We start from the raw sequence: 23975 nt of genomic DNA, 5'->3' as shown, positions 1-23975 counted from the left end.
AGCAGGGATCATAGGTGAGCAAAATCAGGACAAAGTTACTTGCCAATCCTATCATGAAAAGTCAAGATGTCTTGTTTAAGAATAGACCAATGATTAAAAGTCCTGGTTACTCTTCCAGAGGACTGGGATTAAGATTCACTGCACCCATATGCTCACAAACATCTGCAACTTCAGTTCCAGCATGCTCCTCTGGACTCCACAGGCACTGCACAAACATGCCACAGGCAATATACTCACACACAAAAATTAATACTTTGCTCATCCAGGTCCAGAATGTTTGTTCAAATGATAAACAAAATGGATTCCAGGGTATAACACTGAATAATGTCCCAAATGGCACTACACTGCACACTGGGCCAGATTTCTTTCAAAGCTGATGTTTACTGACACATGGGTGGGTTATGACAACACCTTTTCACATGAGGAATTTATTGTGGTTCACCTTTCCTAAATGTTTATTACTAATTTTATGTAATAAGGAAAATTATGCAAAGGCACAGGGAGTATCGTGAGTTAGACTAACATTTTTAATAGGTTTTTTGATGGGTTACTTTGGTATACATATGTTTTCTATGTTGAGACAAACTGATGTTATAAGCTCAGCGAAATAGAGCATACTTACGTAAATAATCTAGTTTTTAAAAAATACTCAGATCTTATTGTATCTCTTTCATGTGGTTTATTTTAAGAAACACTCAACACAAATTAATCTTCGGTATCTTCACATTTCTTTCATAGGACTCAACCACATGAGAAATTTTCATAAATTTTATCTTATTGGTAAAAACACACCTTTCTTATATTTACAGACAATTTCATTTAGTTGGAATTGGTTCTTAAACCTCCCACGCTGTGTTTAACCCAGTAACTAGCACAGGCTTCATTTAATACTCTGTCTAGCCTCTACTTTCTTGTTGCTGGAATGAAAGGCATGCACCAGCACACCTGGTGTACAGATTCCCATCTTACAGAAACCTGCATACAAGGACCAAAACTGTACTTCTGCAGCTCTCATAATCTAGTACCTCTCCACTTTCTTCTTTCATACCTCAAGATAAAAGTTGAGGTCAAACATTCCCATGATTTACGCTGGTAGAAATATTATTCAGAATTTCTTTTCATTGTGAGTTCTTTCATGTCTAAGAAGGTATGTGGAACAGGTAAATGCTTTTCCACATTGCTTACATATATAGGGTTTTTCTCCAGTGTGATTTTTTTCATGTATTTGAAGGGATTTGGAAAAAGTGAAAGTTTCCCCACATTGAGCACACATGTATGGTTTCTCTCCAGTGTGAGTTCGTTCATGACTAAAACAATCATCACGTTGGATGAAGGCTTTCCCACACTGCTTACATACATAAGGTTTTTCTCCAGTATGAATTCGTTCATGTCTTCTCAAAGAAGTTCCCTGACTGAAAGACTTCCCACACTGCTTACATACATAAGGTTTTTCTCCACTGTGAGATCTTTCATGTATGTGAAGGGATCTAGGGAAACTGAATACTTTCCCACACTGCACACACATATATGGTTTCTCTCCAGTGTGGATTCTTTCATGCTTGTGACATCCAGTAGCATAAGCAAAGGCTTTTCCACAGTGCTTACATACATAGGGTTTTTCTCCACTGTGAGATCTTTCATGTATGTGAAGGTATGCAGAACATTTAAATGCTTTCCCACATTGCTTACAAACACAGGGTTTCTCTCCAGTGTGAATTCTTTCATGATAATAACAAGCACTGGAGTAGGTAAAAGCTTTTCCACAATGTTTACATACAAAAGGTCTCTCTCCAGTATGAATTCTTTCGTGGATGAGAAGTTGGCAGGAACGAAGAAATGCTTTCCCACATTGTTTACAAACATAGGGTTTCACTCCAGTGTGAGTTCGTTCATGATTGCAACAGGTTCTGCGATCAATGAAGGCTTTTCCACAATGTGTACATACATAAGGTTTCTCACCAGTGTGGATTCTTTCATGTTTGTGAAGCTGTGAGGGACGACTAAATGCTTTCCCACACTGCTTACAGGTGTGACGTTTCTCTTGAATGTGACTTTTTTCATGCCAGAGAAGGCTACAGGAATCACTCCATGCTTTCCCACATTGTTTACAAACATAAGATTTCTCTTCAGTGTAAGTTCCCTCATAATCATGATCCGAAGTGAAACTCCTACAGGCTTCATTAGATTGTTTGTTTTCATAGGGTATCTGTCTCATAGGAGGGCTTTTATGGATCTGAAGCAACTCAGAATAACTGAAATCCTTCCAACATTTCTTATATTTTAAAGTCTTCTCCACATGTTCCTGATACTGGTATGGTTTCTCTCCAGTTCTGCCTTTGAAGTGTGTGTCTGAGGGGAAATGAGCAATGATGTCTCTTTCACACTCAGTTATTACAGGAGGCATTTTTTCATTCACAATAATATGCTCTGGACTCTGTTGGTGGGTTTCTCTATTCTGATTACCACGATCATATTTACAGAGTCTCTCAACCATCAGAGTTCTGCAAAAAATAAAAAGAGTAACATTAAGTACACTAAGAGGTAATGGCAGGCGAAAAGCCTGTTTGAGGTCCAACTATACCACTTAAAAAGAGCCTTTACCAAGGAAAGAAATAAGAGTATTGACTTAACTGGGTGGTGGTGGTGCATGCCTTTAATCACAGCACTCGAGAGGCAGAGGCAGGTGGATCTCTGTGAGTTCAAGGCCAGGTGCAAAGCTACACAGATAAACTCTGTCTCAAATCATCCTCCCCCCCCAAAAAAAAAATAGTGTACTGACTATTGACTTAATTTCCCTAAGAATTTATAAACTTTGGGAGGTCAGATGGCTCTGTAGATAAAGGCATCTGCTGGCAAGTCAGAAGCTGAGTTTGATCCCTGAGATCTGCATAGAGGGAGAGACCCCATTCCTGAGGGTTATCCTCTGACCTCCACAACTGCACCACTGTGTGCATACATGCACCAAAGAACACAGATACAAATAAATACATGCTTAAAAAACAGAATCAGGAAAGGCAACAAAGCTACACAGAGAAACTCAGTCTTGAAAATCAACGACCATAAAAGTCCAGGCCGAGCTAGAGAACAATGTCGGCAGCTTGGAGCAGTGCGGACTGATCACACGCCTTTAATACCAGCACTCGGGGAAGGAGCCATGGCCTGGGACATGACCAGACTGGACCCAAGCATTCTGCCCAAGGCTGACCAATGTGCAAAGCCCAACAACTTGGAGGCATTGGTGAGATTGCCCTACTGATCAACCTTTTCAGCTGAGATCCATTCGGGAGAGATTTCAGAAGCCTGCAGTCTGAGGAAACAAGATCAGCTTAGGAGTTGGTGTGCGAGCAAAATGTGACTGAGAACACAAGAGAAGGAGCCGTCCAGCCACCGAACCAGATCAACAGAATCATAAGCACATTCTGCACCAATTGGGGATGTGCTCCCCAGAGACAGAGCCTAACAGCGCTGATTCGACCAAGAACTCCCAGTGGACCAAGACTATCAATTGGAACAAGAGAGGCACCTTCAGACACAGATACCTCCTGCACCGAGTGGAGGAAGAGATGAGTAGATGCCAGTGCAAAAATACAGACAACAACATAAAGGCTTATATGACAACATCATAATCCCAACACAACTCTTCACAGACTTGGAAAGAACAATACTCAATTTCATATGGAAAAACAAAAAAGAGAATCAGGGCTGGAGAGATGGCTCATCGGTTAACAGCAGTCTTCCAGAAGCCCTGAGTTCAATTCCCAGCAACCACATGGTGGCTCACAACCATCCATAAGATCTGGTGTCCTTTTCTAGCCTGCAAGCATACATGCAGACAGAACACTGTATACATAATAAATAAATAAATCTTTAAAAGAATAAAAAATAAATAAATAAGTGAATCACTATAAACATTTAAGGGCTAAACATTTAACTAGAGGTTCTGAGGACGGCATACAATCAAATAAGGTTCTATAGTACTTTCAGGTGTTTCACAAACAATAATTGTATACGGCACTAAGCCAAGATAGCAGTTGAACATTCATAATGCAAAATGGCTTTCATTATGGGATTTGAAATAAATGAATAATTGTTCACATGTTTTACAAAAGATGAGTCTCAATCTAAACCCCAAATTCACTTTATTTCATACACTCCTTATATTTCAAACCTTGATTAATATTCTGAAATTTTGTGCATAAAGGTAAATTGTATAATGAATCACCGAAAATGTCATATAACTTCATAGGTCTTTCAATATTCTAAGTGTTCAAGCTCACTGTATTACAGAAATTCTCAGATTTCCTATCACCACCAGATTCTTGATGTGTATCTTTTGTGATGGTAATTTACCTCAGGTTTCCCTTAGGCTTCTGGTACTCTTCAATATCTTCTTCTTCTTCTGTTTTCCCTAAAGTAAACCCAAAGAAATTATTCAAATTTATTCAAAATAACATTTTGTTATAATATAGCACGTGTCATTGGACAACATCGTTCTTGAACAGGAAACAACTGTTACGATTAAAGTAAAAGAATTTGAGTAGTTCTGTTTTTACCTACGGAAATCAGGTTCATAAAGGTTTCCTTCATCACATCTCTGTAGAGCTTCTTTTGACTGGAATCTAACATAGTCCACTCTCCTAGGGTAAAGTTTACAGCCACATCCTCAAACGTCACTGGCTCCTAAAATAATCCACATACATTTACTGGAAGAATAGTAGAAAAGCATAGGGGACACACAGTCATATGATTCGCTTAGTTCATGCTTTATTCTTCAGTAGTCACCATACATCCAGCTGCCCTTTTATTCTCACCTTCTATCTTTTACTTTTCCCATTCTAATTTCAGGTGTTTTCTACATGTAATGTAGAAAATACAGCACTTATCCTTCCTCACTCTGGCTTAGTTACAATGATGGTGCTGGACTTTAAAACATTTTACTGAAAATGACATGATGTATTTCTTTTAAGATGTATTTATGTGTGTGTTTATGGGTTAGTACACGGTGTGTGTGTGTGTGTGTGTGTGTGTGTGTGTGTGTGTGTGTGTGTGTGTGTTTGCCTAGGTCAGAAGATGGCATTAGGACATCCCCCACACACACCTGAAGCTAGAACTAATGAGCTACAGGGTATATATGCTGGGAACCAAACTTGGGTCCTCTAGAAGAATACTAAGTTCTTTTAACTATTGGGCCATCTCCTCAACCCCTGGTACTTTTTTCTTTATAGCCATACAATTCACCATAGTGTTTATATGTATCTAGGTGAACACACAGACATAAATATAGATCACACATTTACATACATAATTTAATAAACATATAGATCATAGTTTATTAGCTCATTCACTGATATACAGCTAGGTTGATTTATGATATGACTATTCTAGAAGTAGCAGGGAAGCAGTATGACAGATGAGAGTCAAAAATCAAGACATGGAAAAATCAACCTGAAACAGCTGAAAGCTTCCTCAATACTGAGGGGAAAAAGTCATCAATGATCTTATCAGCTGCAAACCCAGTGACCTATAACACCAACCTTCTAGTCAACACAACCACAAGTGCAATAGTAGCATGAAGATTATTGAAGTGTGCTGGTTAGTTTTATATCAACTTGACAAAAGCTAGAGTCATCTAGGAAGAAGGAAATTCAATTGGAAAAAAAAATGCCTCTTCCATATTGGTCTGTGGGCAACTCTGTATTGCATTTTCTAGACTGATGATTTGATGTTCGAGGGCCAGCTCATTATGGGTAGTGCTATCCCTAGGCAGGTAGTCCTGAATGGTATAAGAAAGCAGGCTGACCAAGCCAAGGTAAGGAACATTCTTCCATGGCCTCTGCCTTAGTTCCTGCCTCCAGGTTCTTGCCCTGACTTCCCTCAATAACGGAATGGAAAGGTAATAAGAATATACCATTTCTTCCTCATATTGCTTTTGTTAATGGTGTTTTATCACAGCAATAGAAATCCTAACCAAGGCACAGGGTAACCAACTGCTTTCTCACTGGATTTGAGGCATTCTCCACAAGAAAGAACACACGCTTGGTACTCTAAACCTGGTCAGATGTCCATTGTAGAGAAGTTACAGGCCCTAACGGGGAACTACTGCTGCTTTTCTTTAACTATTTATAAACATATCCACAGACACGCACTGCTCTCAGACTTGGTGAGGAAGCATTTATCTGCAGAAGCTAACAGTCAATGCAGAGACTCCTCAACTGGTCAAAAGCACTGAGAGTAAGTGTGAGTGCTCAGGCCTAAATGGGCAATCAAGGAAAGGTGTGAAATGCTGTCCTTTGAACATAACATGGAGAGTGTACTTCTGAATTCAGAGACTGTGGTTACCTGCACAAGATGGTGCCCATCAACATTCCATCATGAACAGGGGAGGGGTTCTTGAGGGCCCAGCCCTTTCTGAGGAGATACTGGTTGTTAGTGATCGCTAGGGAAGGAATCAGTTTTGTTCAGTGCTATAGTTGTCCATACTCCAGTAAAAACAAGCCTATTTCTGGCTGTAGTGGCACACATCTTTAATCCCAAAAATTGGAGGCAAAGGCAAACAGGACTCTCACATTTCAGGCCAACTACAGCTACACAGTAAGAGCTAGTCTCAAAAAACAAAATAAAATCCACACATGGTAATTCAGTCAATCTCAAATTCAGTAGGTTTCAAACAAAGAGGAGGACTTGTTAGGAAGAAAGGCTTCGGAAAAAAAAAAAAAAAAAGGAGTAATTAGGGGTATGTGAAAATAACTAAGCACATTAAATACATGTATACATTTTTTTCAAAGAACAAAATAAATTAATTTCTGAATAGGACTCAGCTATTCTAAACTTTGAGGTCATAAATCTGGCTATGGAGATATTTTTAGTGTATGCCAATGTGAGTACTTCCTCTACATTCCCCAGTCATGTAGATAGATCAATAACTATAACTTTAGTTCTTTGAGAAAATTCCATAGTTGGATAAATTTACAATCCATCAAATGTGTTAAGGGTTTCTTTTCTCTGTGTTTACATGTGCACTCCTCTTTACTTTTCTTGATGACCTCCACCATGAATAGGTTGAAGCTGATTCTCAACGTAGTTCTAGGATTTGCACAATGATTAAAGATCTTGAATGGATTGTCCTGCTTTTGCTGGTCACTTGAACTTCAAAGATATGTTTAGTTCATTTGCCTGTTTATGCAGATTTCAATTTCATACTTCCTCTGTTGAGTTCATTTTTTTAAATGGTGTTCTGCACGCAGGCCAGAAGAGGATGCCAGATTTCATTACAGATGAACTGAACTCAGGACCTCTGGAAGAACCTCTAGAGGAGCCATCTCTCCAGCCCTGTTGAGTTCTTTATATACTCATCCTTCCCAGATGTCACCTAGCAGATTTGTTCCTATTCTACAAATTGTCTCTTCATTCATTTCCATTGCTAGGCAGAAGTTTTTTCATTTGATGAAATCCAATTAGTAATTTCATGCTTTTGAGTTCTATTCTGAAAATCATCCCTATGCCTTTGTCTGCTGTTTGTTCTCATAATTTCAAAGACTCCAGTTGATATACACTGAGTTGATTATTGCAACGAGTGAAGATAAGGGTAAAGTTCACTATTTTAATAAATAACCAGCTTTTATAGCATGAATAATCAAAACCTTATCTCCTCTTCAATATTTGTTGTTTTGTTTTGGGGGTTATTTTTTACGTCTTTTTTAGGGTAATGGTATAGCTATGGCCACTTGCTGTGTGGTTCTACTTACTTGGAATTTCATCCTTTCACTTTTACTACTTGCAAGTTTCAGGAAATTAACATTTTTGTGAAAAAGAAATAATATGAAATTTAAAACTCAACGAATTAAACAGAACACAACAGTCTATAAAATATACTTGGAAAAGCAGAATAAAGACTATATGGAGCTTGCAATCATCAAAATATAATCAAATATCATTAGACGACAAACCAAAAAATTAACATCACCACAACATCCAAGAGCCCTGAGATAGGATAAGGAATCAAAACCTAAATTTTTTCATAACATTTTTACTGATTACTTGGGAATTTCATATCATATGCCCCAAGCACCCTCACTTCCTAGTGCTCCCAGCGCTACCCCTCAACCTACCCCTCAACCCTTGGGATCTTCTTCCCCTCCCCCCCAAAAAAAAGAAGATAATTTTTTTAAAAGAAGAAAAGAAGTCCAATTTGTGTTGCCCATATACTCACTGGAGTCAAACTCCCTGTGGCCAGCCCCTCAGAGAGAACTGAGTCCTTCCCCACCCGCACCCCCACCAGAAGCCATCAATTGTGGAGAGCTTCACTTCAGCATTCTTACCACTATTTTTTGTTTTTTGGGTTTTTTTTGGGTTTTTTTGAGACACGGTTTCTCTGTGCAACAACTCTGGCTGTCCTGGAACTTGCTTTGTAGCCCAGGCTGGCCTCGAACTCACAGAGATCTGCCTGTCTCTGCCTCCTAAGTGCTGGGATTAAAGGCATGTGCCATCACAATTTTTAAGAATTCTCTTCGGTGGCTTTCTGTCTAGGCTGTTACTTTTGGGGGGAGGGAAGGGGGGAGAGGTTGTCACAGAAAACTTCTATGTCCCTCTTTGTCAACTTCAAGCCTAAATTTTAAAGGGGGGAGGGGAACTGAAGAGAGAGCTTAACAATTATCCTAAAAATCCATGAGATAGGGGAAAGAGATGAAATTAAAAATTAAAGGTAAAGTGAATCTATTCAATGAAATTACAGAAGAAAAATTCTCAAATCAAGACAGACATCCAAACATAAAGGGCACTTAAAACTTCAAACAATATGAGAAAAAGAAGAACTTCAGAACACAGGGAAAGATGTCAAAAAAAAAAGGTAATGAAGTAAACTAAGCTATAAGAGGAAAATGCTGATTCACCAATAAAGGCAAACCCTCAAAAACCCAGGAAAGTACACACTGAAGAAACCAATAATATATGCATATGTAAACAAATGTTCATGTGAGTGCAGGATAAAACACAGACAACAGAAGAAAGCTAAATGTATGGGAATGAGGAAGGACTGAATGAAGGTAACAGACAATTAGGAATGAAGATATAAAGCTATGTCTTTTTCTAATTCTGTCATGGACTTTTTGGGTTTGGTGGTAGATAAGCACATAAAATATGTTCCATACTGAAAGTGTAAAATTTAATGTAAAGTTCTATACAGCTTCCATCCAAATGCCAATCCTAACGTTCATTGAGTTGTATGACTTTGGGTATGGATAATTTTAGTGTGTAATGTTTTTATTTATTTGCAAGGGTTTTGTTTTGTTTTAAAGATTTATTTATTATGAATACAGTGTTCTACCTGCATGTATGCCTGCAAGCCAGAAGAGGGCACCAGATTTCATTACAGATGGTTGTGAGCCATCATGTAGTTGCTGGAATTGACCTCAGGACCTCTGAAAGAGTAGCCAGTGCTCTTAACCACCGAGCCATCCCTCCAGCTCACAAGGTTATTTTTATAATAAAGTTTTATTTTCTAAAAAATTTTAATTCATGCATAGTGGCGCATGCCTTTACTCCCAGACACTGGAAAGAAAATACAGGTAGATCTCCGTAAGTTTGAGGCTAGCCTGGTCCACATAGTGAGTTCCAGAACAATCAGAACTACATATACTGTCTGGTGGGAGCTGAGGGTGGGGAAGAAGATTAAGAGGCAAATCCCTGAGGGCAATAAAGAAAGAACAATCAGTAATCCAAACAAACAGAAAAGCAATCAATTAAAAAAAAAAAAAAAAATCACAGGAATTACTAAACAAATGACCTTAATGTAAATGGGTTCAATTCTCCCAATAAATACATGCACACTTGGATTAAAAAAAAAAAAATTACAGACGCAAGGCTTGGAGAGTTGACTCACCAGTTAAAAGCACTTGCTTGCAAAAGATCAGGCTCCAGCTCCCAGTACCCATATGGCAACTAACAACCATCTGTATGTCCAGTTTCTGAAGATCCAATGCCATCTTCTGGCTTCTGAGGGCACTGGACACACAAGTGATATGCATACATACATACAGGCAAAACACTCATGCACATTAAAAATAAAGTTTTTAAAATTAGGAACTGAAGAGATGGCTTAACACTTAAGCGTGTGTACTGCTACTACAGAAGACCTAGTTAGTTCCCAGCACCCATGCCAGGTACTCATAACCAACTGTTCCTCCAGCTCCAGGAGTTCTGACTCCTTAGGCACCTGCCCACACATGAAGATACATACACACAAACACGTAATAAAAATAAATACTTTTTAAAAACAATAGTAAAAAGATCTGGGCTGGAGAGATAACTCAGTGGTTACAAGCACTTGCTGCTCTTCCAGAGGACCCAGGTTCAAATCCAAGAACACATATGGAAGGGTTAATGACCTAAAAGCCTAAGGTGGACCAAGAAGCTCCAGACAGGAAAGTTGACTTCACTTGTCAGAATCCAAGAAGCTTCACTCCATTGGTTATCTGCCATTTTGAGACTACGAGGAACTGACCTGCAGATGGAATCTTCCATCTCAAACTTTTTCCTCCTGATAACACCTCCAAGCACCCTGTGCCACATGAACACAGTCTCCACTCCTGCACAGAGATAGAGGCCTTTCAATTGTTTTGATTAAAAGAACAATTCTGGCCAGGCAGTGGTGGTGCATGCCTTTAATCCCAGCACTTGTGAGGCAGAGGCAGGTGGATCTCTGTGAGTTTGAGGTCAGCCTAGTCTACAGAGCAAGTTCCAGGACAGCCAAGGCTACACAGAGAAACTCTGTCTTGGTGGGGAGGGAGCAATTCTGCTCCTGGAGATGACTTTCTTTCTTTTAAAGATGTATTTATTATTATTTATTATGTATAAAGTGTTCTGCCTGCATGTACACCTGCATACCAGAAGAGGGCACCAGATCTCATTGTAGATGGTTGTGAGCCACCATGTGATTTTGGGGAATTGAACTCATTAGGATCTCTAGAAGAACAGCCAGTGCTTTTAACCTCTGAGCCATCTCTCTAACCCCCTTTCTTTTATTTTCATGTTGTACCTATCAATCTCAATCTAATACACACGGTGGCTCACAACTGTCTCTAACTCCAGTTCCAGGGGATTCTATGCCCTCTTCTGGGTCCATGGGCACCAGGCATACATGTGGTACACAGACATACATTCAGGCAAAACACCCACACACATATTTTTTGTTGTTGTTGTTTTGTTTTGTTTTGTTTTTCATGACAGGGTTTCACTGTGTTGTGTAGATCTTACTCTATAGACCAGGCTTGCCTTGAACTCATAGAGAACAGCCTGCCTCTGCCTCCTGAGTGCTGGGTGGGATTAAAGGTGTATGCCACCCCTCATTCTCCTCACCCTACTCCCTACACCCCCTATCCCCCCGGCAACATAGGTTTTTGGTTTTTTTTTGTTTTTTTTAAGAAGGTAGAGGGAGAGGTATGGGAGAAATGATTCAGTAGTTAAGAGCATTTGCTGCTCTTCTAGAGGACCTGGGTTCCATTCCCAGCATCTACATGGTGGTTAACAACACCCCCATTAACTGCAGTTCCAGGATATCTGAACCCTACTCTGACCTCTGTGGGTGCCAGGCAAGCATGTAGAGCACATACATATATGCAGACAAAATATTCATGCACATAAAATAAATCTTTTTAAAAAAAACTTAATAAAAAAAAATGTAGACCCAACTGTCTAACGTCTCTAGGAAACTACTTCATTGATAAAGACACCCAATGTCAGGGAGTAAAAAGATGGAAGTCAATCTATCCAGTGTATGAAAATGTAAATCAAGATGGCATATTTTGATAAAGTAGACATCAAAAACAAAATCAAAAGATATAAAAACTTCACTATACATTAGTAAAGGATATATTAAAACATAAAAATGTAAACATACATATACCAATTACTGAAGCTCCCAATTTTAAAAACAAATACTAATGGATATAGGTCAGCTATGTCTTAGTATAGTGAAATTCAGTAGCCCACTCTCATCCTTAGACCATTCAAACTAAAAATTTACAAATGTCCATAGCAGTAAAACTATACCACATATTAAATGGATGTAACTGATCTAAGAGATACAGAATGTATTCTTTTCAGCAGCCCATGGAACCTACTCTAAAGTAGACGATATTCAGGGATACAAAAAAATTGAAATAATGTATTATATCTTATCAAATAAATAAAACTAAAAATTAATATCACTGTAAACTTTAGAAAAATCATTAAGTATAAAATGAACAATACACTCTTGAGTATCCAGTAAGTCACTAAGAAAATCAGAATTAGAATAAAATGAATATAAAAAAGCAAAACTTGCCATGAACTTTGAGATATACCCATTGCAATATAAAAGCAAAGGTTATAGTTATGAGTGCTTATATTTTAAAAATAGCTGGGCAGTGGTGATGCATGCCTTTAATTCTAGCACTTGGGAGGCAGAGGCAGGCAGATCTCTGTGAGTTCAAGGACAGCCTGATCTACAGAGCAAGTTCTAAGACAGCAAAGGCTATACAGAGAGACCCTGTCTTGGAAAACAGACAGAGAGAGAGAGAGAGAGAGAGAGAGAGAGAGAGAGAGAGAGAGAGAAAGGGAGAGAGAGAGATTTTAAATAGCCTAATAATGCAAACATATGGCCTTGGAAAAAGAGAATAAGCCAAATCCAAAGGTACACAATAGAAATAGTAAAGATCAGGTAAGAAAGTATAAAATGGACACCAAAAGAATATAACAAATCAAACAGCTGGTTTATAGAAAAAAGATTTGCAAGCACCACCTAGCAAAATCAACAAAAAGAGAGGAAGAGAACAAATTAATAAAAAGAGATGAAATGAGAAGCTTATAAAAATTCCAGGAAAATGTAGAGGAACATCAGCTAACACTCTGATATATATATATCCCAGGAAAATACAGAAGAAATGAACAATTTCTTAGGCACAGATGACATACTAAATAGAATCAAGAAAATAACAATCTAAACACATCCACAAGTGCTGTGGGATGTTCTGTATGTTAAATGCGTTGCTCTGATTGCTTAATAAATAAAACACTGATTGGCCAGTAGCCAGGCAGGAAGTATAGGCGGGACAAGGAGAGAGGAGATTTCTGGGAAGTGGAAGGCTGAGGCAGAGAGAAGCTGCCAGCCACCACCATGACAAGTGAGATGTAAGGTATTGGTAAGCCACGAGCCACATGGCAACACACAGACTAATAAAAATGGGTTAATTTAAGATATAAGAACAGTTAGCAAGAAGCCTGCCATGGCCATACAGTTTGTAAGCAATATGTGTGTTTACTTGGTTGGGTCTGAGCAGCTGTGGGACTGGCGGGTGACAGAGATTTGTCCTGGGCCAGGCAGGACCAGGAAAATTCTAGCTATACACAAGCAACAATACTGGACAGTTATAACAATATGTCTGAGACAAAGAAAAGTCCAGTAACGTACAGAGAATCAAACTTATTCTATAAAGCCAGCATTACCTTGACTACCACTATATAGCCAGGAGTAAAAAGCAGCAACCACGACAGCCTGAATACTGCTATCGTGTCTTCAAATTTCTTCTACCACACAAACTGGTTAATACTTTTAAATTCAGCCCCCAGTCAATTTATCAGAACACAAGAACATAGCTACATTTTTTTAAAAACCATAGCCACATGAATCACCTCTGGCCCACTTTCTATTAGTAATAGAGTCCTTGTTCCTTCTGAGCTGGGTCTCTCAATGTCCTCATTTTTCTTGGCACTCTAGCATTCTAAACTCACACCAGATGGCCCATTAAATTCTTCTTGCAGCATTTTAGGGCTCCTCTGGCTAGCAGCAAATTCTTCAACATTTTTTGTGCAGCTATTTCCTATTTTTAAAAGTCCTTCCTGCAGAGAAAAAGGAAGTTTATAAGTTTCAAGAAGCTCCTAAAACTTACAAGACCCATACATAATACTCCTCCCCAAGGTCACCCCGTATGCAGAAACAATTACTGGGGAGCTGAGACACTCAACGAGCAAATCTCTGGATGTTCTTCAGGAATACAGCTTTCATGAGGCTAGGGTGGGCCTTTTGGTGTTTCTGCTGCTGTTGAGTTACCCATGCTCTTGTTGGTCAGCCCTTAGCCCTTACCCATACAAGTAACCCTTGTAAACTAACTAGTTCACCAAATTGTTCCACTTGGAATCATTTCCTTGGCCAGTACTCCATCTGCAGAAACTAGGCATTTGTTTACACAGTGCTGGAGGTGGAGGGTGGAGGGAACAACCAACAAAACATTCCTCCCAGGCTGGAGAGATGGCTCAGAGGTTAAGAGCACTGGCTGTTCTTCCAGAGGTCCTGAGTTAAATTCCCAGCAACCACATGGTGGCTTACAATCATCAATAATGAGATCTGGTGACCTCTTCTGGCCTGCAGGCATACTGTATACATAATAAATAAATCTTTAAAAAAACAAAAAAACATTCCCCCCGTAAACCAGCTCCAAAGCCTAAGAACCACATGGCCAAGTTTACTGTGGTATCTGAACACTTTCTAGTACCAGTCTTATTATTTTTCTCATCACTGTGACAAAATGGCTGGCAAAAGCAACTTAAAGAAGGTGCTGACAAGATGGCTCAGTGGGTAAAGACATTTTCTAACAAGGCTAATAACCTGAATATGATCCCCGAGTCCCATGTGGTAGAGGCACAGAACTGACTGATGCCTGCAAGTTGTTTGATCATCACAAGGGCACTATGGCACATAGTACATAATCTTTTTTAAATTTTTTAAAAGAAGGGTTTCTTTGGGCTTACAGTTAAAGAAGAGACTGGGTTTCATCGAGGGAAAAGCATGATAGCAGCAGCATGTGATGGGCCTCAGTACATCTACAGTCAGGAAACAGAGAGGGTCAGGAACCCAGGCCATGCTATAAACTGTCAAGGCCTGGCCATTGGACCCTAGTTTTCCCTCTCCACTCTGCTTCCTAAAGGGTCCAGAGCCTATAAACAGCATCACCTCCTGAAAACTAAGTGACCAAACACATGAGGCCATGGGGGAATATTATACCAATCAAACTAACAGATCAACTCAAGCAGAGGGGGCAGTTAATGACAGTTAGTGAGTGGCTTGGCCTTCAGTAATCCTGTGATTACTCACACACCTGCCTCCTGTCTGCGCACCTTTTAGGATTTCCCTGTCAGAATCTAAGAAAAAGGCCAACTTTTAAAACTGTACAGCAAGGCTGCAGATATGGCTCAGCTGGTAGAGTGCTTGCCTAGTATGTACAAAGCCCTGGGTTCCAGGTGTTGCCTAACGCCTGGCTTGTTGGTACACTCCCAGCACTTGGGAGGTGAAGGCAAGAAGATCAGAAGTTCCAGGATAGTATCCTACATACATCAGAACTTAACTGGAAAAACAAAAATACTCTAAACATTAAAATCAACTTTCAAAATAGTTTGTGTAGCAAATAGAAAATAAGCATGTCTTTCTTTCTGATTGGCCAACCCAGATTTTCTCAATGGTCAGAAATCACACTGCCCAGAGTTGGAGAGATTGCTTAGCAGTTATGAGTCCATATTGTCTTTCCAGGAGGCTCAAGTTCAGTTCCCAGCATGCACAAGAGCTACTGGCAACTGCCTGTAACTCCAGTTCCAGGAGATCCATACTCTCTTCTGGCCTCAGCAGGTCCCCCACACAGGCAGCAAACATTTATACAGCATACACTCACACATACATATTTATACACATACATTAAAAAATTTTATTTAAATTAATTTTTAAAATAACAACAAGAAAAATTACACTATCTACAAAGACTAACTACCAGAAGACAATAGGAAGGAACTGATGGTATTAATATTTTCCCCAAGAACTATAAATCTTGGTGGAGTTTTGCTTGGTTTTTGTTTGTTTAGGTTATATGAAACAGGGTCTCACTGTGTAGCCTTGGCTAGCCATGAACACTGAGATAGGCCTGTCTCCACCTCCACTGGGATTAAAGAAATACCTCCCACTCACTACATTTGGAGAAACAGCCTAGAGCTAGCTAAACAGCTAAACAACAAAAGTAAAATTATACACAGTAGGGGGAGAAATCCCAGCACTGGGGAGGATCTTAGTTTCAGGCTTGCTTGGTTTACAAAGCTAGTTCCAGACCAGCCAGAAACTCTGCATAAAAAAGAAGAAAAAGAATTACATAACCCCTCCCCTCCCTGGGCTTCTTTCAGCGCTATCAAAGTTGGAAAGGCTTTCCAAAACCTCACATTCTGCCTCAGAAATGATCAGCTTAACTGATCAGTACAAATAAATTAAATCTTGAAAGTAAATTTAAATTTCTCTCCTTTCTCCAACTTAGGGAATTTTGCCTGCACAGAGCCAAACACAGCTACACAAATCCAGCTGCATTTGCATAAAACAAACCCAGGACGAGGTACTTAAAAAGAAGAAGTTTAAAGAAAAAACAACTCTCCGGGGTGACCATAGTGTAAAACTAGTGCAAAACAGCGCACACCACCCACATGCCTTCACAGCAGTGTCTGTGCCTTCACAGCAGCGTCACCAACTCGCCAGAGCTGCAGAGTCTGCAGCGGCGCGGGTTCGCGGCGCAGACTCATCACAGGACTAGGGACTGGGAACGAAGCCGCTTCACAGGAAAGGGACAGGACTGGACTGGGCGTCAAACTCCCGACTGCCGGCTGCCTGCTTTGCCCACAATTCAAGTGTACTTGGAGATGAGGGCGCCAGTGTCAGACTCCACCTCAGACTCCGCTGCACTGCGCCAGGGGAACGTCAGGGAGCCGGCGCCACACTGCAACAAAGCCGCAGCAGTGTCACAAACCCGCCACCCACCACTCCAAGAGCCCGGGGCACACTCACCATTTCCTGCTTCTGATGCATCCAGGTGTCCCCCACAGGGAGCCGGCAGTCAGGAAGCCCTGCCACAACTCTCCTCCCTTCAGCTACCCGGAACTCAAATATGGCGGCAAGGGTGCCACCCTCCACTATCCGTGCTCCTCATTGGATAGCTCAAGGGAGTAACAGTGTCCCTGATTGGTGAATAACACCAAACCTAACTCCTTAGAACTGAGTTTACAAGTCCAGCAGCATTTACCCTCCAAATGGATCTGTAAATACAGATTGCAACAAACAGTCCCGTCTTGGCTTAGTCTTTTTCTCTGGAATAATCCTCGTTCATACTGGAGGGTTTATCACATTTAGCAACACATCCGAGGCCGGGCATGGTGATGCACACTTTTAATGCCAGCATTTGATAAGGGAAGGAATTCTGAAAATTCCACGCTAACTTTGTCTACATAGTGAGTTCCAAGCCAGCCAGAGCTATGTAGTGAGACTGTTCCCCCTCCCTACACGCACGTCCAGGACTTATGAAAGATTTGTTAATTTTTTTTTAACTTATGTTTCTGAGTGGATGGATCCGTATGTGTGCGTGAGTGTTCATGGAGGCCAGAAGAGGGCGTCAGATGTCCGTCCTCTCGCTTTTCCTTTGAGGCAGGGTTTTCTCACTCATCACTTTACCGCCCGCTCCTGTTTCCTTAGCTAAGTTGGAAGCCAGCTAGCCACAGTGATCCTCCTGTATTGTATTGGAACTCTAGCCCTTTCCTAAGGACCCAAGCATTAACTTTAATCTCTCTGCCTCTCAGTCACTGTGAGCTGAGCAGCTTGGCTCTTTCTTTGGGCTTCCCACTGTGATCCTCTGTGTTACCACAAACCTAAACCAATGAGCCCTGAGCCAAAATAAGCTCCTCCACCTTATAAACTATTTGTCCTGGGTATGTTAAAGCAACTGATTTCTGGCTAAAATGCATTCAATCTATTAATCTGGAGATATGTATCACATTTATCTTGACATATAACTCAAGTTCACTTTAAACTTATACTCATAATGCCTCAGCCCTCTATATGGGGTATTAACACACGTGTGCTGTGCCTGGCTTCTTTCTATCTTAGCAGGTTTATTTTAAGGACTTGGTCCATGTGGTTATTTGACAGACAAGTCCAAAATCTGTAGAGCCTCTGGCTCCAGGCACAAACTCAGACAAATGCTGAGTCTACAGGCACAGAACAGAATTTTGTCCTTACTGAGAAAGTCAGTTTTTGCTCTCTGGCCTTTCAACTAAAGAGTGAGACCCATTCACATTAACCAAGGCTATCATCACTTTTTGTAGTACCAGGGAAAGAATCCAGGGCCTCTTGGAAGCCAAGCATGAGCTCTACAACAAAGTACTTGAAAGCCACATATAGATGCATCTGATTAAATCATTGGGTGCTTTAGTCCATCTAAAATAATCTGCCACTATCACAACTTCTCAATGGGAGAGGTAACAGGTTGACACTATCAGGAAATGGGGGACAAATGGCCATGTCTTATAGACATTGTAGTCCCACATCTTAAGGGACTTCCATTCTCTCTATGGCCTGGAATGGTTGGTGGTATTCCAACTAGGTTTTGTCACCTGAGGGGTAGTAGCTCCCTACTTAGAAAAGATGTTCGGTCTTTTCCATCTGGAAGTGTGGAGAGGCAAGATCAGCTGATCATTCCTCTGTCACTCTTGGGATCTATCAGGTTTTTACCCCAATATCTGAATCCTGAGTTTTATTTAATAACAGAACAATATAAGTAATTGCTTGTGGAGGGGGGAGTTAAGAGAAGAGAGAGAGAAAAGACGAGGAAAGGAAGGGGAAACGGAAGGATAAAAGAACCAGTGAGGGGCTGGAGAGACGGCTCAGCAGTTAAGAGCACTGACTGCTCTTCCAGAGGACCAGGGTTCAATTCCCAGCACCCACATGGTGGCTCACAACCATCTGTAATGAGATCTGGCACCCTCTTCCGTATACATAATAAATAAATAAATAAATCTTTTTAAAAAAAAGAATAAATTACATATTTAAAAAAAATCAGTGAGTCACATGCATTCTTGGTCCCCAATGTTATTCATCTTCTCATTAAAAAAGAAAAATTCTCTTGTTCTTCTCCTTCCAGAACAGTTCACTAGGTCCTTTGCAACCCAAATTAGGGACATAGCACATGCCTAAGCTGGTGTTGCTCTCAACATGCTCTCAAGTGGATTTTTCTTGGTTGGTTGGTTGGTTGGTTGGTTGGTTGGTTGGTTGGTTTGGGTTTGTTTTGAGAGAAGGTCTCATTTTATGTAGCACTGTGTGTCCAGGAACTCACTATATAGACCAGGCTGGTCTCAAACGCATAGAGATCCACCTTCCTCTGCTTCCTGAGTGCTGAGATTAACGGATTGTGCCACTACACTGGGCTTATTTTGTTTTTGTTGTTGTTTAATGAAGTTTTGCTTTGTATGTAGTCCAGGCTGTTCTTGAAACTATGATTTTTCTTGTTGTTCAAATCTTAGATGGTTTTATAATAAAAAACCCAGAGCCAGATATTGGGGTGAAAGCTGAAAGATCAGAGAAGCAGAGCAAACCACAGCTACCACGTATTACCTCACCAACTCCATGAATCCTGACTGAAATCCTCTGAGTCTTTATCCAAAAGGGTCTCAACTGCCTTAGTTCCTGTTTCCTCATATAGTTCCTTATATACCTTGCTCTGCCCTGCCGTCACTTCCTGGAATTAAAGGGGTGTGTGCTTCCCAGTACTGGGATTAAAGGTGTGTGCCACCTCTGCCTGGCTCTGTTTTCAATGTGGCCTTGAACTCACAGAGATGGGATGGATCTTTGCCCCTCCCAGTGATAGGATTAAGGGTGTGTGCCACCACTGTCTGGCCTCTATGTCTAATCTAGTGGCTAGCTCTGTCCTCTGATCCTCAGGCAAGTTTATTAGGGTACACAATATATCACCACACTTCCTCATGGCTACAAAAGTCTTTTTCACTTCTAAATATTTAAAGGGCATCTAAAATATGTTACTTTCACCTGTGTCTTCATGTTTAATTACTTCTCTGTGTGGCTTAAGCAAGTGACTGCACCTCTCTGTTTCCTCTTCCTTCCTGATGACTTTCACCATCTGCTGGCTCTCCCCTGACAGATGGATCTGCCCCAGTGAGCAAAGAGGAGGATCTAGGGATCATGTATTCCCAAGATGCTGAGGCCTTCAAGACCTTCAAGATATAGCTAGACTGGGAGACAAGAAGAGGGAAAGAAGGTACCTCCTCAGTTTCCCATGGTCAGGCTCCCAAGTGAGGATGAGCATCATGAGGAGGGCACTAGAGTGAGAGAACTGAGACAGAGATTCTCCCTGCAATGGATAGAACGTTGGGGAAGCCAGGTGTCATGGTGCAGGCCTGGAATCTTCAGCACTCATGAGTCTCAAGAGAGAGAATCATGAGCTTGAGAACAACTATGGTTACATAGTGAGACCCTGTCTAAAAATCAAGAGGTTGGGGATGTAGGCATCTCCTCAACAATTCTTTCTATTTGCTGTGTGTGTGTGTGTGTGTGTGTGTGTGTGTGTGTGTGTGTGTGTGTGTACAGGTTGTGGAAGCTTGGATTTGATGTCAAGTGTCTTCATCCTCCATTGCCCTCCACCTTGTATGGTGAAGTAGGATTTCAAGTGAGCCCAGAGTCACAGATTCAGCTAGACTTGTTAGCTATCTTGCTGTGGAAATCCTGTTTCTGTCTTACATGCGATTATCGAAGAAGGAGGAAGCAGAGGAGGAGGAGACTACCTGCTGTGGGATGTTCTGTATGTCAAATGTGTTGCTCTGATTGGTTAAAATGAATAAAGTGCTGATTGGCCAGTAGCCAGGCAGGAAGAATAGGGTAGGCAGGACAAGGAGGAGGAGAACTGTAGGAAGTGGAAGACTGGATGGAGAAGCTGCCAACTGCCAGCTGCCAGCCACCATGACAAGGAAAATGTAAGGCACCAGTAAGCCACGAGCCACGTGGCAATTTATAGATTAATAGAAATGGGTTAACTTAAGATAGAAGAAGTAGATAACAAGAAGCCTGCCATGGACATACAGTTTCTAAGCAATATAAGTTTCTGTGTGTTTACTTGGTTGGATCTGAGCATCTATGGGCCTGTCGGGTGAGAGAGATTTGTCCTGACTGTGGGCCAGGGAGGAAAACTCTAACTACAACTACCATTCTAGCTTAGCATTCATGTAAGTGTTGGGAATCCAGACTTCATTCCTAAATTTGTACAGCAAGAGCTTTATGCACCAAGCCAATCCCCAGCCCTGTGTAGAAAAGGGATGTGGCTTCAGACAGATGAATTCTTCAGACGTGGGTCTGATGGGTGTCTTTGGGGTTGAGAGTTTCCTTCTGATGCTTCAGTTTGCCAATAATATACCATGGACCAAGTGAGAATTCAGATCAAAGACTGAGAATGTCCACAATCAACACACACATCTGAAATATATAAATAATTTCTGAAAATCAATAATAAAAGACATTTGTCCCAAGAGAAAAGAAGATAATCTAGGACAGCATTTCTCACCTTTCACAGGGTTGCCTGAGACAATCAGAAAACACATATATTTACATTACAATTCATAGCAGTAGCAAAATTACAGTTATAAAGTAGCAGTGAAAATAATTTTAATTTTTATGTTTGTGAGGTCATGACAACTTGAGGAACTGTATTAAAGGGTGGCAGCATCAGGAAGGTTGAAAACCACTGATCTAGGAAGTCACAAGATTCAAGCACAAGAGTTTTGTGCTTTGTTTTGTTTTGTTTTGTTTTGTTTTGTTTTAGACAAGGTCTTATTTACATGCTATGTAGACCAGGTTGACCTCAGACTCACAGATCACCTGCAACTGTCTCCTGACGGCTGAGACTAAAGGCATGTACCACCACACCCCACAAGCACAAGAGATTTAAGAAGGATTGTCAAAATGAGATTGTAATCCCAGGAGGCAGAGACAGAAGGGTAGTGAGTTCCAGGCTGGACTGGGCCACAGGGCTACTAGACTTTGTACAAAAAAAGACTCTGGAGGCACCATTAAAGTAGTGGGTAGCCAAACCAAGTAACCTGAATTTAATTTCCTACAAGTTATCCTCTGGCCTCTGCACATGTGATGTGGTACACAGAAACACAATCAATCAACAAAAAAAGGCATGGCGACCAGAGAATAGTTTCACTGGTAGAATGCTTGACTAGCATGCATGAAACCATGAAACCCAAACCTAGCATCTATAAACTATATGAGATCAAACTGCCTGTAATTCCAACAATTGCAAGGTGAAAACAGAACTGTAAACTGATATTTGATGCCTACATGAGATCATGTCTCAAAAAATCAAAAAGTCAGGGCTGGAGAGCTGGCTCTGTGCTTAAGAATTCTTCCTGCTCTTCTAGGAGACCTGAGAGTTTGGGTCCTAGACCTAGGTTTCAAAACTGTCTGTAACTCCATCACTGGGGGATCCAATACCATCTTCTGGCCTCAGTGGGCGTGTACGCAGCCTCCTCACATATATACATAAATAAAAATGAATTTTTAGAAGAAAAAATCAGAGGCTGGAGAGAAGGTTCAGTAGGTAAAAATACTCAATGCCCTTGCAGAGGACTGGTGTTTGGTTCCCAGAATCCTCATGGTAACCTCATAACTACCTGTAACTCCAGTTCCTGGGGATCCAGTTTCCTCCTCTGGCTTCTTCTGGCCCCTGTATGTACATGCTGTACATAAACTCATGCAGGTAAACATACATACACATTAAAAAATAAATCTTTAAAAACATTTAATGAGAGGAGATTAACTCAGTGGTAGAGTTCTTGCTTGAGGGCATGGGTTTAGTCTCTAGTACTTAAAAAATATATATCAGCAGCCTTTTTAAGACAAACCAAATTGGTTCCCGAAAAGCAAGAACCCAAGAAGAAGAAGAAGGAGAAGGAGGAGGAGAAGGAGGAGGAGGAGGAGGAGGAGGAGGAGGAGGAGGAGAGAAAAGAAAGAAGAAAAGAAAAGAAAAAGACATGGGACTAACTCCTTTATCGAGCATTTTGTTGTTGTTGTTGTTGTTGTTGTTGTTGTTTTTCTTGTTGAGTGCTGGGAACCACACTGCACAAGTCCTCTACTATTCAGCTAATTCTCCAGGGCAAATACTTTTTTCAAGTACGACAAAGAAGACTCCTTTTTAAATACATTTACTTTATTGCTTTTAGTAGGATCAGAGCTGAGGTGTGGTGTGTGGATGGATACTAGGGCATGCATGTGAAGGTCAGAGAACATCTTTTTTTTTTTTTTTTTAAGATTTATGTTTACAGTGTTCTGCCTGTATGTATGCCTACACGCCAGAAGAGGGCACTAGATCTCATTACAGTTGGTTGTGAGCTACCATGTGGTTTGCTGGGAATTGAACACAGGACCTCTGGAAAAGCAGTCAGTGCTCTTAACCTCTGAGCCATCTCCCCAGCCCAAGAGGACATCTTACAGCAGTCAATTCTCTCCTTCCACCACATGGGGCATAGTGGTCACACTCAGAATGTCAGGCTTCCAAAGGCTGTGTGCTAACACATGTTGAGTAAAGCTATAAGCAGGTTCTAAAACATATCCAAGGTAGAATTTTATTAGGTTTCATTGACTATATTTATTAATATAGAAAGAATTTATTTCTTTCTTTTGTTAGTGGTAGTGATGGTGGTGATTTTTCATTTTTGTTTTTCCCTTTTATTCAAGGCAAGGCTTCTCTGTGTAGCCCTGGCTGTCTTGGAACTCATTACCAAGCTGGTTTCAAACTCAAAGATCTGTCTCCCAGGTACTAGGATTAAGGACATGGGACACTACGCCTGACGAATTTGCAACTTCATAAAAATAGTCCTTCCACCCTGAAGTATGGGTAACACCTATTTATTCAAGTAAGTTTGTAAGCCCTTTACAAATGTCTGGTCTGCTCTTGTTGTCTCCTGTGTGATCTTCTTTTCTGACTCAAGGATTCATGTGGCCAAGGCTGACTTTAAACTCTGTATCTGAATTGACCTTTAATTCATAATCCTCCTACCTCTGTATCTTGAGTGATAAACACTATTGCTCTTGACTCATGGTATTCTTTTTAAACGCTTTCCTACGGAAATGTAAGAAA

At 40.7% G+C, this 23975-nt stretch overlaps 1 protein-coding gene across 4 annotated transcripts; it reads right to left on the bottom strand.

Annotated features, from left to right (window-relative positions):
• Nucleotides 1–238: 238 nt before the first annotated feature.
• On the bottom strand, nucleotides 239–16949 carry LOC118571539 (zinc finger protein 709-like). Of its 4 annotated transcripts, XM_036170565.1 has the most exons (5): nucleotides 16844–16949; nucleotides 13765–13872; nucleotides 4554–4680; nucleotides 4351–4408; nucleotides 239–2501 (listed from the first exon to the last, which is right to left on the bottom strand). In XM_036170565.1, the coding sequence occupies exons 1-5, from the start codon at nucleotides 16862–16864 to the stop codon at nucleotides 1106–1108; spliced, it is 1710 nt and encodes a 569-aa protein (XP_036026458.1). In that variant the 5' UTR covers nucleotides 16865–16949; the 3' UTR covers nucleotides 239–1105. The 4 variants fall into 4 exon arrangements, with proteins under 4 accessions (XP_036026458.1, XP_036026459.1, XP_036026460.1 ...); XM_036170566.1 differs by lacking the exon at nucleotides 13765–13872; XM_036170567.1 differs by lacking the exons at nucleotides 13765–13872; nucleotides 16844–16949 and adding an exon at nucleotides 6340–6667.
• Nucleotides 16950–23975: the final 7026 nt, after the last annotated feature.

The sequence above is a fragment of the Onychomys torridus genome, chromosome 21 (genome assembly GCF_903995425.1).
Source record: "Onychomys torridus chromosome 21, mOncTor1.1, whole genome shotgun sequence".
Taxonomy (NCBI): domain Eukaryota; kingdom Metazoa; phylum Chordata; class Mammalia; order Rodentia; family Cricetidae; genus Onychomys; species Onychomys torridus.
This window is presented reverse-complemented; position numbering and strand designations above follow the sequence as displayed.

Bases quoted from the DNA above. Each gene is read 5' to 3' on its own strand.
- LOC118571539 (XM_036170565.1), bottom strand. From the start codon at position 16,864: ATGCATCAGAAGCAGGAAATG. The intron at 4,681-13,764 runs GTGAGTTTAGAA...GGATTATTTTAG, and splicing joins AATTTAATGGGCCATCTGGT to GAGCCAGTGACGTTTGAGGA. The intron at 4,409-4,553 runs GTAAAAACAGAA...GGTTTACTTTAG, and splicing joins TATGAACCTGATTTCCGTAG to GGAAAACAGAAGAAGAAGAA.